The 15,360-nt window shown below is 29.4% G+C and overlaps 1 protein-coding gene across 7 annotated transcripts in view; it reads left to right on the top strand.

Moving 5' to 3' along the window:
* Window positions 1-14,587, top strand: part of LOC111688479 — a 58,585-nt gene extending 43,998 nt beyond the window's left edge. For all 7 annotated transcript variants that reach the window (XM_046956627.1, XM_046956625.1, XM_046956616.1 and 4 more), the window contains one exon: window positions 13,296-14,587. In XM_046956627.1, coding sequence (XP_046812583.1) covers window positions 13,296-14,107 — 812 coding nt within the window. In that variant the 3' untranslated portion in view covers window positions 14,108-14,587. The remainder of the gene's footprint in view (window positions 1-13,295) is intronic.
* The last annotated feature ends 773 nt before the right edge of the window (window positions 14,588-15,360 follow it).

Below are 15,360 nucleotides of genomic sequence, written 5' to 3'. Positions count from 1 at the left end.
AATGCTCTTCTATAAACATTAGGTTGATATTATTATGAGATTTTAGTGTATCTAATATTATTGCTATACACGCCTTTTTAAGCCAGTAATGTGTGTTAAATTCAATTTTTGAAGGTGGCTCTACAGGGTAGGGTCAATTATGGACCGATATAATTCGGTAGATAATTCGGTAGATTTATGCTCATAAGAAACTTAGTTATTTGTCGAATTTTAGCACTATAATCGTATTTTGAAGCTAGTAGCTTCAAGTCATTTTCTGAGGGGGACCTTACATGGGGGTAAGGATAATAAAATTCAGTAGATTTTTATTTGTAAGAAACATACTTATAACGTATTTCAGCGCTTGTATTTTTAAGCCCGTAATGGGCGTTAAAGTCAATTTTTGGAGGACCCAGCATTAGAATTTCTAATTTCCCGGGCTTTTTCGACTCCCGGGAAATAAAAAATTAAGATTCTTATTTCCGAGAATTCCCGGGAATTTAAATCAAAGTTAAAAAAATGAACGTTAACTAAAGTTTAAACACTTATTTTAATTAATACATAGATCCCCATTTAAACAAAAACAAACAATTTTATTCAATTTTAAAACAAATAACAAAAGTAAAGAAAAAATAACAAACATAAAATAATAAATAAATTCATATACTTTTAAATATAATAATAAACAAGTAAGAGTGTTATATTCGGCTGTGCCGAATCTTACATACCCTTCACCATAGTGTATTTCAAACATCTTTTATAAATTTTAAATTTTTTCCCGACTACATTATTATAACATCAAAAGCTAAACAAAAAGAACAACAACAACAACGCTAAACGAAATAAAACACAAAATACAAAAGGCATCTAAACCAACAGACATCTAAACATACATAACGAAAAACACAGAAAAAAAAAACAAAAATAACAACGCAATGACGCCAACAGCATTTAAACCAAGGGTGCCCAAGCCCTATGCTCTTTTGTTCTGGTAAATGCGCTTAGCTATAGACAGTGTGTTTTCTATACACTTGTATGCGCTTAATACTAGCAATACGTTATTGTTGTTCTTAACAGTAAGCAAGAGTAAAACAACAACACTTTCGTATTCATTGCTGGTAAACATTGACGAGACGTAGATTTTGTTTATCGTAAAAAAAATTGTTTTAAAAAGCACTTGGAAAAAATTTGTGTTAGTTTTAAATTTCAAACTTACATTATTCGTTTGTATTTGTGAAGCAATACGAAAGAAGCATTAATATACATCAAATCCAAAGAAATATACCAGTGCCTCTGATAGGAATCAAACACATCACCGGTCTACCAAACTAGAACACTAACCAATAAAATAGAAGTTAATAAAAAAATTTCAACAAGTAAGACTACTATTTGCCTATGCCGAATCATACATACCCACTATTACCATCCTGTAAATGGAATGCTCTTCTATAAACATTAGGTTGATATTATTATGAGATTTTAGTGTATCTAATATTATTGCTATACACGCCTTTTTAAGCCAGTAATGTGTGTTAAATTCAATTTTTGAAGGTGGCTCTACAGGGTAGGGTCAATTATGGACCGATATAATTCGGTAGATAATTCGGTAGATTTATGCTCATAAGAAACTTAGTTATTTGTCGAATTTTAGCACTATAATCGTATTTTGAAGCTAGTAGCTTCAAGTCATTTTCTGAGGGGGACCTTACATGGGGGTAAGGATAATAAAATTCAGTAGATTTTTATTTGTAAGAAACATACTTATAACGTATTTCAGCGCTTGTATTTTTAAGCCCGTAATGGGCGTTAAAGTCAATTTTTGGAGGACCCAGCATTAGAATTTCTAATTTCCCGGGCTTTTTCGACTCCCGGGAAATAAAAAATTAAGATTCTTATTTCCGAGAATTCCCGGGAATTTAAATCAAAGTTAAAAAAATGAACGTTAACTAAAGTTTAAACACTTATTTTAATTAATACATAGATCCCCATTTAAACAAAAACAAACAATTTTATTCAATTTTAAAACAAATAACAAAAGTAAAGAAAAAATAACAAACATAAAATAATAAATAAATTCATATACTTTTAAATATAATAATAAACAAGTAAGAGTGTTATATTCGGCTGTGCCGAATCTTACATACCCTTCACCATAGTGTATTTTAAACATCTTTTATAAATTTTAAATTTTTTCCCGACTACATTATTATTACATCAAAAGCTAAACAAAAAGAACAACAACAACAACGCTAAACGAAATAAAACACAAAATACAAAAGGCATCTAAACCAACAGACATCTAAACATACATAACGAAAAACACAGAAAAAAAAAACAAAAATAACAACGCAATGACGCCAACAGCATTTAAACCAAGGGTGCCCAAGCCCTATGCTCTTTTGTTCTGGTAAATGCGCTTAGCTATAGACAGTGTGTTTTCTATACACTTGTATGCGCTTAATACTAGCAATACGTTATTGTTGTTCTTAACAGTAAGCAAGAGTAAAACAACAACACTTTCGTATTCATTGCTGGTAAACATTGACGAGACGTAGATTTTGTTTATCGTAAAAAAAATTGTTTTAAAAAGCACTTGGAAAAAATTTGTGTTAGTTTTAAATTTCAAACTTACATTATTCGCATATAAATTATTGTACAATAACTCACAATCTACTCTCATATAATTGAAAACGTTTCAAATACTTTTTTCTATTCATTAAAAAATATATTTGCAAAACAAAAGGGAAAATTATTTTATTTTAACAAAAAATGCAAATCATATTTTTTTGCTGTGTATTTTAGTAGAAAATATGTTGTTGCTTTTATAAAAATTTTTTGATGAAATTTTCAGAGGTTTCAGACAGACGGACATGGCTTAATCGACTCCGCTATCTATAAGGATCCAGAATACATATACTTTATAGGGTCGGAATATTATATTATAGAAATTACAAACGGAATGACAAACTTATATATACCCTTCTCACGAAGGTGAAGGGTATAAAATTGGCAGTGTATAATACTGTAATGAGATCAGGACATGTAGTAATTATTTTCCCTTCAAAAAATTAAATTTTAATATTAAAGCATTCAAAAGTTCATCAGATGTTCTATTCTTATTTTTGTTGCTATGTTACCTGCTACAGAAAATACTCGTTCACTCTCTATTGATGTTGGTCTCACAGATAGCAGTGCATCATATGATTTGTCGTCCTATTTCCTGTGACTTCATGGTGTTCAAATGTGCATGCTGAGGTTTCATCATCTGATAGTAGTGTTTCGTCGTCACTATGATTTTCAATTTCAAAAAGTCTAATAATATGGTTGTTTTATTTGAATAAGAAAAATTATTCGATTTGTAATCAATCGGATTTTTTAAGAATTTTAGTAAAGAATAAAATTTATTGTCTCTTATTTCATTTATATGACACTTAAGTGAAGTTAACAAATTTGTTGATAGTATGTTGTTTTACTTTCCAATTCGTTATAAAGCGTTTCAAGGATAGTTTCTGCAATCAGTAAATTGCAATCTCTTCGACCACAGCTACTCTACAGCTACTTTAATCTATCGAGCAATTCTTTATACAATTTTTTGCCTTTAAGAAATTCTCTACCATAGATATAATTGAATTCCAACGCCCAAATGAACTTCTTTTCTATTTCTGATTTAGCATAATGTTGTAAAGAAACTGTTTTAATTTTTCTTACATTTCTTAGCACTTCAGAAAATTATGGCATGGAACTTCAACTTCTTCGTCATAGTCCGAATTATCTGATTCTTCCGATAGTTCATTTTAATTATACCCTTCATTTTTTTGTAGAGTACGCCTATTTTAGCTTGATGGATTACATGATCAAGACAGAAAATACAAAAGACGTGGCTGATTTTATGATATTAGGGTCGTTGGATATTGCACATACAATATGTTTTTTAAAGTATATATTGAATGCCATTAAATGGTTTTCAATTATAATTTGTATTTCGATAGCGCCCCGAATGTATACTAAACCCATGTTAAACATTTCGCCATTGGAACTATATAGAGTCCGTGAGGTTCGGTGAGGTTTGACCGAAAGCCGAACTTTTTATAAAATGTTTATTTATCATATTTTTAAATGCGTTTTTTATTTAAGAAAAAGTTCGTGTTCACCGAACAAAGTTCGTGTTCGGCCGAACTTTCAAATTTATCGAAGTTCGGGTTTGGTGCTCGGTACCGAACAAAATTTTGAGTTCGGTCGGACTCTATACACACATTTAGATACCGTCTTTGCTTAATACTAGACCACTCATCAAAAACAACTGAAAGTCTACAATTTTTTCACATTAGATTCGATATCTAAAATAATTTGCTTTTTAACTTTTTCCATAAAATTTAGTATTAGTTCTTGACTGTATTGGGATTTTTTTTTTTGCAAATATAGGCCCAATTGTTTAAGTGAATGTCTTATGAAGCAGCATTCAGTTATCGCGTGGATAGAAAATCCATCTACGGCAGCTAATCTTGATAGTATTTCCTCTAAAGATTACATAAATTAAAAATGTTTTTTTACGCCCGATGAATTTGTAGGAATCACTGATGGAACGTTTTCTACGTCAGATTCTAAAGTAACATTGTGTACTTGTCGCAAGTGGCGTAGTAACCCACTTGTGCTTCCACCTTTGTATATTAGTCTTTTTGGGCAAAGTGTACATTGCGCATAATCTGTAGGTTTAGAGAAATATTTCCATGATTTACCCGTACGCTCCATGACTTCCAAAAATATTTCGTGAACTTTCTTCCAATATTTACTTTTAAATATTGTTTACTAATACACATATGTCAAAAATATAATTTACAGAGTTGTGTTTTTAAGTTTTAAAATAAAAGTCAGCATTGTAATAAAAAGTAAAGACTACAAAGAATTATTTAAAATTATTAAAATTAATTAATTATTTAAAATTATTATAATTAAATTTCCCAAAGAAAATTTCTCGAGAAAAAATTATTTCCCGGGAATTCCCGTACGCTTCATTACTTCCAAAATTATTTCGTGAACTTTTACAGAGCTGTATTTTTAAATATTAAAATAAAACTGCCGGTCCAGACTAGGAAACTTTTGATTTTGCGTGAGAGAGAAAGAATTTCATTCATCTCTCTCGCGGTACGGAGTTTCTCCTACTCGGCAACTTTATTGTTTTGTTATTCTTCTCATTCGTACAACAACAAATCAATGCAATTAATACGTAGTTTCTGAAACAAAAGTTTCTATGTATTAAGGAAACTTCAAAAGAGAATTAAGAAAAAGTTTCTCAACAAAAGTTTCCTAGTGTGGACCAGGTCAAAGTCATCTTTGTAATAAAAAGTAAAGACTGCAAAGAATTATTTAAAATTCCCAAAAACATTTCTCGGGATTTACAAAAGATTATTTCCCGGGAATTCCTCGGATTTTTCCCGCTTAGAAACCATACCTAGAATATATATACTTTTGTGGGTCTATGACATATATTTCGATATGTTACAAACGGAATGGCAAAATTGATATACCACCCATTTTTTTGATGGGTATAAAAAGGAATAAAATGCTTTTTTCCAAAATAATTGAAAATATGCAATGAACTATACCAATTTCTATATTTGCAAAGAAACGTCAATCGTACCTAGTTTAATAGTACTATGTACTATGAATATTAGACCGACTGTTGTGCGATATGATGTTACACAAAATATTTTTGGTTAAGTGTTGTCCATTCGTGAGCTAGACAGTTTTCATGTTAAATTTAATATTTTACCCAGCTTCAAACAATCTTTGTTATTTATTTTAATGGCTCCGAAAATATTTCTAGTCTATCGATGGCCGTTCGTCAGCTGGACCGCTTACAAAGAGTCCCGTTTTAGTTATTTTATTTTAATTTTACAGTATTTCTTAAACAAAATATACAAAATGTGGTATAATTTGAATGGTTTTTTGAAGCCAAGTCTAGCGCAAAATTGTGCATAAATTTAATTTTTATTAGTGAAAAACCGAACAATCTTAAATATTTTGGAATAAGACAATAATGAGCAAACGGTTATTTATGATTAATACATCATTCGACGCGTCTTTCAAACGATACTCCATATTGGCTATTTTGTTTCAAAACAAAACAAAAATTTAAAAATTAATAATTCCAAAATAAATTTATGATTTTATTATGTTAGTATTATTTGAGTCAAATAAGTTGTATTCTATAATACTACAATTTTACTTTCTAATAACTTCAAAAAAAAAAAAAAATAATAATAATAATAATTCTTGAGAATGTCTTCAGGCGACATCTTCAGTGAATTTGGAATAAAAAAAAAACAAGTAAGAAATTATAGTCGGGCGAAGCCGGCCATATAATACCCTACGCCTGTTACAAAAAGTAAAATGTGATTTAGTTTTTAAATAAAACATTTAAGTTGAATTGTACCTTGACCTAGATATAATTAAGCTATTTATTGTTCAATAAAACTGTAGACATTTAAGTAAAATTTCTGAAATTTTTTATAGGGGCTAGGATCAAATGAGGCCCTATAATTATAGAGTTCATGAGGGTCATCAAGGTTAATATAGAACTTGATTTTGCAGCTTTAACAAACGACTATCGATTAAGCCATGTCCGTCTGTCTGCTGGAATCAGTTTTTAGAGGACCCCAGATATCGGGAGATCCGAATCTTCAATAATTCTGTTAGACATGCTTTCTAGAAGATCGCTATATAAAATCAGCAAAATCGGTCGGTAAACAACGGAGATATGTGCAAAAATCCGAGACAACCTCTGAAAATTTCATCAAAAAATGTCATATCTGTATCTACACGTGTGTGTAGATGTATTTGGTTTTATTCAGCTGTGTACTTTGTTTTGTATGGTTGGGTGCTGTTGGCTTCATTGAGTTGTGTATTTTGTTTTTGTTTTCTTTTTGTGAATTCTGTTCGTATATTCCCTGTTGGCCATGTCTTCAAGACATCATCGATGTTGCGTACAGGACAGTGTTAAATCATAAATGACTTGTTGGCGACAGCCGGAGCAAATCACTGACGACTTTTAAAATATTAGTTTTGGCTAGGCACATTTGCATTTACATAGGACATAATTTGAGCATGCAATAATATTTATATGCTAAAATCTTATGAACTTTTTAAAAATATTGAAAAATTTTATTTTTGTGGTTTATAAACCTTTACAAATATTGTGCTAAAAAGGCGCAGAAAGTTTGTCAAAATTATCATAATTTGTAAGTTTTTTTAATGCTTTAATGTAAAACTATGGCGCATCAAAAAAGTGAAAAGTTTGTTGAGCAAATAAAATGTTTCCAGCTCTATAAATATGGAATTCCTTTATATTATATTTATACCCTACACCACTTTAGTGAGGTTAAATTCAAAAAATTTTAAAAATGCTTATATGTTGATGGGAAGCTTTTAAGGAACTTTCCCATGATACCCATATTGACCATATTAGTTAATCTATAATCGAGATATTTCGAATTATATATTAAAAATTTAGTGGCAAACAATTCCCAAATAATTTTTTCCTTTATTGAAGTCACAAGAAAAATTAATATCTTGTTACACTAGAAATGTTTTAAAATCAGCTGGATTATAACGCCAGATTTATGACCTAAATTTAAATGTACTTAGGAGTGACCAATATTATCAACGCAGAGAAATGTTTATCTTAATTTTCAGAGCAGAAATGATTTTAGTACTCTAAAGGTCAAAAAAGTACCGTCTCAAATATTTTTTGATACTATATTTTGATACGCTTTGTTTGTTTGTTCTTTAAGTTACTTAGTTTCGAAAAACTAAGATTTATTTGGCCAGTAATTAAAATTATACAACGCCATCACCAATTCCAGCTAGAAAAAACTAGCTCATATGTTCCAAATTAAAAACTTAGGTTAAGTTAACACGATTGCACATGGCCAATTATGCACCTCAAGAAAAACTGTAACTCGGTACAGTTATCTGACGTCACACATTAGCCAATGCTGTTTGAAACGTAAAACTCTCGAAGGCAGAGCAAAAAGGACGGCCTGATTACCCTTAAACGATAATGGCAACGACGCAAGACGGTCTTCCTCCACCCAGAGCTGAATTACGAATGTTGATGTCGCTTTGTTTTAGAAATTGTAAACAAAATTTGTAAAAACATAATTTGCAAACAAGAGAATAACATGCAAAAAACTCATATACTCCAAAAACTTTTCAGGAATGCATAATAATAAAAATACATAAAAATTACATTTTAAATACTTTTTTTAAACATTTTATATAAAAAAAATAATCTTTGTAAAGAAATTACTTAATATTTTTATTTTTCTTGGATAGGTATGTTTTATCTGTAAAATTTACCATCTTACTTGTTTTAAAACTTGATCATAACAAGCGTAATTAGGAAATGTTTTTTCTAAATGTTTTTTTTAGTACCCAGCAGTTCGACAAAGAGTCAATGCATACGAAAAAGACAGTAATTTCCACTAATGGTTAACCACCTGGATGATCGTAATTCGTATAATTTGGGTCATTCGTCACGAATGTACCCTTTGTAATCGAGAATGACAGTCGTCACTTTAGTGTCCTCTTTGTAAGCGGGAGCGGAGACAGTCGTCTCTTTACTGTCCTCAAGTATTATAGAGATTTTACTCTTAAAAGTTGTACTTCCGAAAGTAGTTATTTTACCCATCTTTTGGAGAAATAACTTTCTACTAATATACCACCATCTGGTTGACTCAAATTTATATCTTTCGGGTCAATCGTCACATTATTGTCCCATAGTATTCTAGAGAGTAGACACACTTGAAATGTTTAAATTTTAGTTCCATTAACATCTTACAACCTGGCTGACTCCAATTCGTATGTTTTTGGTTTTTGGTCACAAATAAATTCCATGTACAAACCCATGTTAAAATAGTTGGTCACCTGTGTTGTCAGGTGGCTAGGTGGCACTACAAGTGGTAAGTTAAATGGTCAGTTCGGGACTGTCCCATCGAACTGTTGGGTATTTTCTCACCACTACAATAACAGTTTCTCTTTCTGCGCTTGGCTGGTATACAAGCATGAGTAAAACAACAACATTTTCGTATTCTTTACTGGTAAACATTGACGATACGCAGATTTTGTTTATCGTAAAAAATTGTTTTAAAAGCACTTGGAAACAATTATATAATTATATTTGCATAAAAATTATTGTACGATCGCTAACAATCTACTCTCATATAATTGAAAACGTTTCAGTTATTGTTTTTATTCTTTAAAAAATAAATTTGCAAAACAAAAGGGAAAATTATTTTTATTTTAACAAAAAATGCAAATCATATTTTTTCCGTGTACGTATATGAAATGTTTTTATTTTTCCTTGTATGAATGTGTTGGTTTTTCAACAAAAAATCTTAAATTAAAATATGTTTTTCTTTAAATGTATTGGTATTTACTCTTCCATAAGAAACTTTTGAGCACTCCTGGTTTAAAGTATAAATTAAGAAAATTCTGTTTTTGAGAATCTTTTTAAACTTAAATATCGTTTTACTCAAAATTTTATTTTTGTGACATATCGAGTTACTGCAATAAGCCCTTCAATTGTACGAGCTTTTTTAATGGAAATTATAAAAAAAATTTGCACAATTATAAACTTATACAAAAATACACACGATACGTATGTATAAACAAGAAGGTTGTGAATAGTGACAAAAATAGTGACAGCATCAAAAATGAGGCTGCTTCTATTGTTTTTATAATAATACTATATTCGGCTATGCCCTCCACAATAAATGTTAAATAAATTATCAAATTTCAACGAAAAATTTAAAACGAAAAATTAAAAATTTAATTTAATTGTTAAGCTTTAATAAATGAAAAACAATGACTTTTTCGAGATTGCGTTATGTAATTATTTTCCAAATTAAAGAAAGTGCTATTTTTTATTATACATATAATATATAATAGATATAATATTATATAAAATTTTATACATATTTATTTTAAGTGGGGAATTTTTGTAGAATTGACTTCATCTTGTAAGTTCATCCGAGGTATAAATTGTAAGAGGGCTGAAACGTTATTTAAAAGAAAATTTATAATAGTGTTTTTTTCGAAATTTATTACTATAACCAATTCGAATAAGACAGTAAACTGCTTAAATTAATTAATTTTTGCTCAGTTTGGACATAAACTTAATTAAACAAATGTTTCGACAACAAAAATTCAAACAAATGTGAAAAATTATAATTTGCTTTGAAATTTTATATTTGGCAATTAAATTTTAATAATCAAATTCACAAACCTGATATCTCGGATCCTTTAAAAATGCTCACTTTTATGCCTAAAGAACTTTTATACAGGTATATAAAAATACCTGTATAGTTCTTAATAAAAAAACAATTAATTTGCTGGGGATATGGTCGAAAACAATTTTTTTAATTAATTTCCAATACAAAAATTAACAAAGGAAATATCATTTTGTTTAGCATTTAATTCTATTAATTAATAACGAAATCATGTAGGTATATAAAAAATTAACTTTTTATTTTATAAAAATCTATGAAAAATTAAAGTGTTAAGTTTTATAAAAATGTCATGTTTTTTCCATACACTTACTTGTATGTTTCCTTATTTAACAATTTTTATTGTTATTAAAGTTGTCTTAAATTGCATTTTATACAGGACAAATTTGGAAAATTCCTGCAGACATCATCGATGCAGACGTCGTCAATAACGATCTGGCCAACTGGGTTTGGATGTAGTTTGGTTTTATTGCGTTGTTTATTTTCTTTTTGTTTTTCTGTGTTTTTCGTTATGTATGTTTAGATGCCTGTTGGTTTAATTTATTTTGTTTTTTATTTCGTTTAGCGTTGTTGTTAATTTTTTTTGTTTTTGGTGTAATAATAATAATATGTTTAAAATACACTATGGTGAAGGGTATATAAGAATAAAGCACTTTTACTTGTTCTAATTCTGGAAAGCATGTATAACAGAATTATTAAAGATTTGTATCTCGCCGATATCTGGGATCCTCTAAAACCTAATTTCAACATACACACAGTCGGACAGGACGGACAAAGCTTAATCAAATCCGCTACATATGAGGATCCAGAATATATATACTTTATGGGGTCGGAAAATTATATTATAGAAATTACATACGAAATGACATACTTAACCTTCTCACGAAGGTGAAGGGTAAAATAACTAAAAAGGGACTTTTTGGTAATCGGTCCAGCTTACAAACGGCCAAAGATAGACTAGAAATATTTTGGGAACCATTATAAAACATAAAAAAGATTGTTTGAAGCTAGCTAAAATATTGAATTTAACATAAAAAATCGGGGGACACGATACAATTTTTTCTTGAAAACTGTCCAACTTACGAATGGACAACACTTTACCAAAATATTTTGAGTAACATCATATCCCATAACAGCGAATATTTCAAGGGGGTAACTCAAGCACCATTTTTTGTGAGTAGGTCTAATATACATACATATACTCTATAATTACGTACGATTGGCTAGATGAGTAGATGAGAGTAGCATTCAACTGGTAGACGGAAGGTATTGAGTTCAACTCCAGTCTGTGTCGACTTTTTATTTTTATTTTTTCATAAATAATAATAAAAAATATTCTTTAAATAACTCTACTAAAAAACAACTTATTTCCAACTAAATAATATTGACTTACTAAGTAGGATTAAAATGTATGTATATATGTATGTATGTATTTATGTATGTATGTATGTATGTATGTATGTATGTATGTATGTATGTATGTATGTATGTATGTATGTATGTATGTATGTATGTATGTATGTATGTATGTATGTATGTATGTATGTATGTATGTATGTATGTATGTATATATTTATATATGTTTTATATAATGTATTTATAATAAAGTAGTGGGACTTTGTATCAATGCAAATACTATAACAACTATTGTATATTTTTTTAACGAGAAAACATGTCTTTTAATAAGTCTACAAAGTGAATCCCTGGTTTAGTAGATCATTATACCATATTTAGAATTTTTATTATATTTATATTGCTTTTTTATTGTATTTATATTCCGTTTGTAACACATCGAAATATTGATAATAGATCCACAAAAGTATACATTTATATTCTGGGTCCTTATAAAATTCCAAGACGATCTAGCCATGCCTGTCCATCTGTCCACTAGTTTAGCGCTGAAACTTGATATAAGTAAGTTTATTATACGAGTATAGCTAAGAAGGATAAAAACATTTTGTTTCTAAAAATTACTATTTTACTAATCCGAAAGTAATGTGTCCATAATTGACTTAAGCCATATTTCAAATATCAACCTAATGTTTATAGGGGAGCATTCCATTTACAGTATTTGATGGTGGGTATATAAGATTCGGCATAGTCGAATATAACACTCTTACTTGTTAATATACAATTAATATTACTAATTATTGCCGGACTCAAAAATTTGTATCTCAAATTTCTTTTGTATGATTTTTTAAACGCCAATAGAAACACACTCTTTTAATAGTACACACACTTCTAAATTCTGCATTAACATGATTAAGTTATTAGAAATTGAATCCAAATATTTTATATTATTACACATTACACGTCTATTTTTTACGTAATGTTATTATTTTTCTCTTGTTCTAATCGAATTTTTATTGGGTACGATATTATTTATTATAAAGTTTTTGGACTGAAAAACTTTATTTTGTTGATTTCTATATTTTCTAAAAAAACATATCATTGCCATTTTTATTTGATTGAAACACTCATTGTATTTGGAAAAAAATATACTTAATGAAACAAATAATTTAAAATTATCTTTCTTAATAAATTGTGCGTCAAAAATTAATTTAAAGTTAAAAAATGGATTAAAAAATTGGCTTCAGTTCCTAATAACTCACTTATATTCAGATATAATATAAATGTTCATACATGTAAAAATGAGGAGGAGCTTGTCTTTCTATTGAAATATAACAAAATGAAATCGTAGTAAAGAAATTTCAGATACAAATTTGTAATTCCGACAACTATTAAAAATCCGTTTTTTTGGTAATAACTCCCGATTTTCTAAATATTCTAAATATCTCTACTATACCGACAAATTGCAATAGGTCTCATGAAGAGTGTATTCGATTTATGTAATTTTGTCACACCTTGTAATTATTCAAAAAGAGCACATACAAAACGCAACTTTTCTTTTTAAAAAACAAAAGAACATATAATTAATGTTATGAGTTTTCTGTAATCTAACGTTCAACCACATATTTAATAAATATTTTTAACAAATATTTTTTACTATACAAATATTTTCTTTTTTAGATTTGTACATGCCCAAGGAAATACCACTGCAAAGTTATGCACCACCACCAGCAGCATCTATGCCTACATCACTGTCAACACCTTTCTCAACAAATATGTCCGAATCGAATCAATTCAATAGCTACAAACAACAAAACGTTTCACCTTTATCACCATATTCAGTACCAGAATCGGTGTCTCCCATGAACAGTTCTAAACCTTACGGAGGAACCAATAGTTTCCCAATAAGCAAACCATATCAACAAGGATTTTCGACATCATTTGGTGGCAACAATCAACCACCAAAGCAGCAGTTCTTACCACCACAAAGCTATCAAACTATACCTCAAAGCACAGGCCAAAGTGCCCCCCAGGTTAGCTTTAACCCGTCACCATTGCCGTATGATAAGTTGGCCAAATTTGAAAATCCACCAGCTGATGAGGGTCGTTATATCAGCAGTCCTCATACACGTGGTTCCCACTTGAATGTTCGCGCCAATAAAGTTCGAAATGTCTCATCAGCACCTTTCGCCGGTTCATACAATAGACCTTACACACCATCCTCCGACAACCATTACTATAGCGGCACTCCCAGTCCATCTTCACGTCCTTTATCTTCCTTGCAACACAGCAGTGGGCACAACACACCAAATCTAATACATCCAACAGTTACCAGCAATCAAATATTGAATGCACCATCCTACAATAACTCAGCCCGTGGATGGGGATGCAATTCAGGTACATCTGCTGGTTACCAACATTCACAGAGTCACATATCTTCTACCAAGCCTCAGGTTGTAAACGCTGCTAGTATGCCATACACCGATTTTTAATGATAAACAAAAACTGTAGGCAAAAATGTGTAACAATGAAATTTCTCTCTCTCTTCCTTTTTAAAACACTAACACACAGTCTCTCTCTTGCTCAACCACATATAATTAATAAAAATATATAATAAAAATTGTGTTTTGTAAATATGATTAAATATATTTTATAAAATACATTAACAATATGTACTTAATTTTAGGGAGAGTAATTGTTTATTGTTTATATTATAATAATTGTTTCAGATATGTGTTATTACGAATATTTATTTATTTATTTAATTTTTTAATTATTCATTAATATTTGTTTAGTCTACTTTGTATAAAAACTTGAAGTGTCGTGGATAAAGATTTCAATTCTTACATTATCATATTCATTAAAATGAAAACCTTAAACCGAAATATTTTAAATAAAATTACTGCTTAAATTTATAACTACTCATTGGCAATAAAAATATATTGTGTCATTAAATTGGTAATTCCAACAAACTCTATGCTTGTATAAAAATCAAATAAATTTAAAAAAATATATAGGACAACTTGGAACTTTATTTGGTTAAGAATTTTTTTCAAACGTATTGTTTGCATATTGTGCAATAACAAATTTCCATCAATTAACCCCTTAAGAAAATCTTACTACCTGACAGTATAATTACTGCATTTAAAGCCCCCTTTACACAAGTAATATGATCTGTCAAAAATTTGTGTAGAAGTGTACGTATGAAATAATTCTCCAAAAATATTTATTAGTTCATTAATTATTATACCCTTCACCTTCGTGAGAAGGGTATATATAAGTTTGTCATTTAGTTTGTAATTTCTATAATATAATTTTCCGACCCTATAATGTATATATATTCTTAATCCTTATAGATAGCGGAGTCGATTAAGCCATGTCCGTCTGTCTGTCTGTTGAAATCTGTTTTTAGAGGACCCCAGATATCGGCGTGATCCGAATCTTCAATAATTCTATTAGACATGCTTTCGAGAAGATCGAAAGATAACGGAGATATGAGCAAAAATCCGAGACAACCTCTGAAATTTTCATCAAAAAATTGTTATAAAAGCAACAACAACACTGTATATAGAAAAAGATGTACACGTGTGTGTGTATTTGTATTTGGTTTTATTCAGCTGTGTATTTTTTGTATGATTGGAATCCAAACATACAAAGTATACGCAGCAAAAAAATATGATTTGTATTTTTTGTTAAAATAAAATAATTTTCCTTTTTGCTTTGCAAATATATTTTTTAACAAGTA

Source organism: Lucilia cuprina, chromosome X (assembly GCF_022045245.1).
Source record: "Lucilia cuprina isolate Lc7/37 chromosome X, ASM2204524v1, whole genome shotgun sequence".
NCBI classification, from domain to species: Eukaryota; Metazoa; Arthropoda; class Insecta; order Diptera; family Calliphoridae; genus Lucilia; species Lucilia cuprina.
This window is presented reverse-complemented; position numbering and strand designations above follow the sequence as displayed.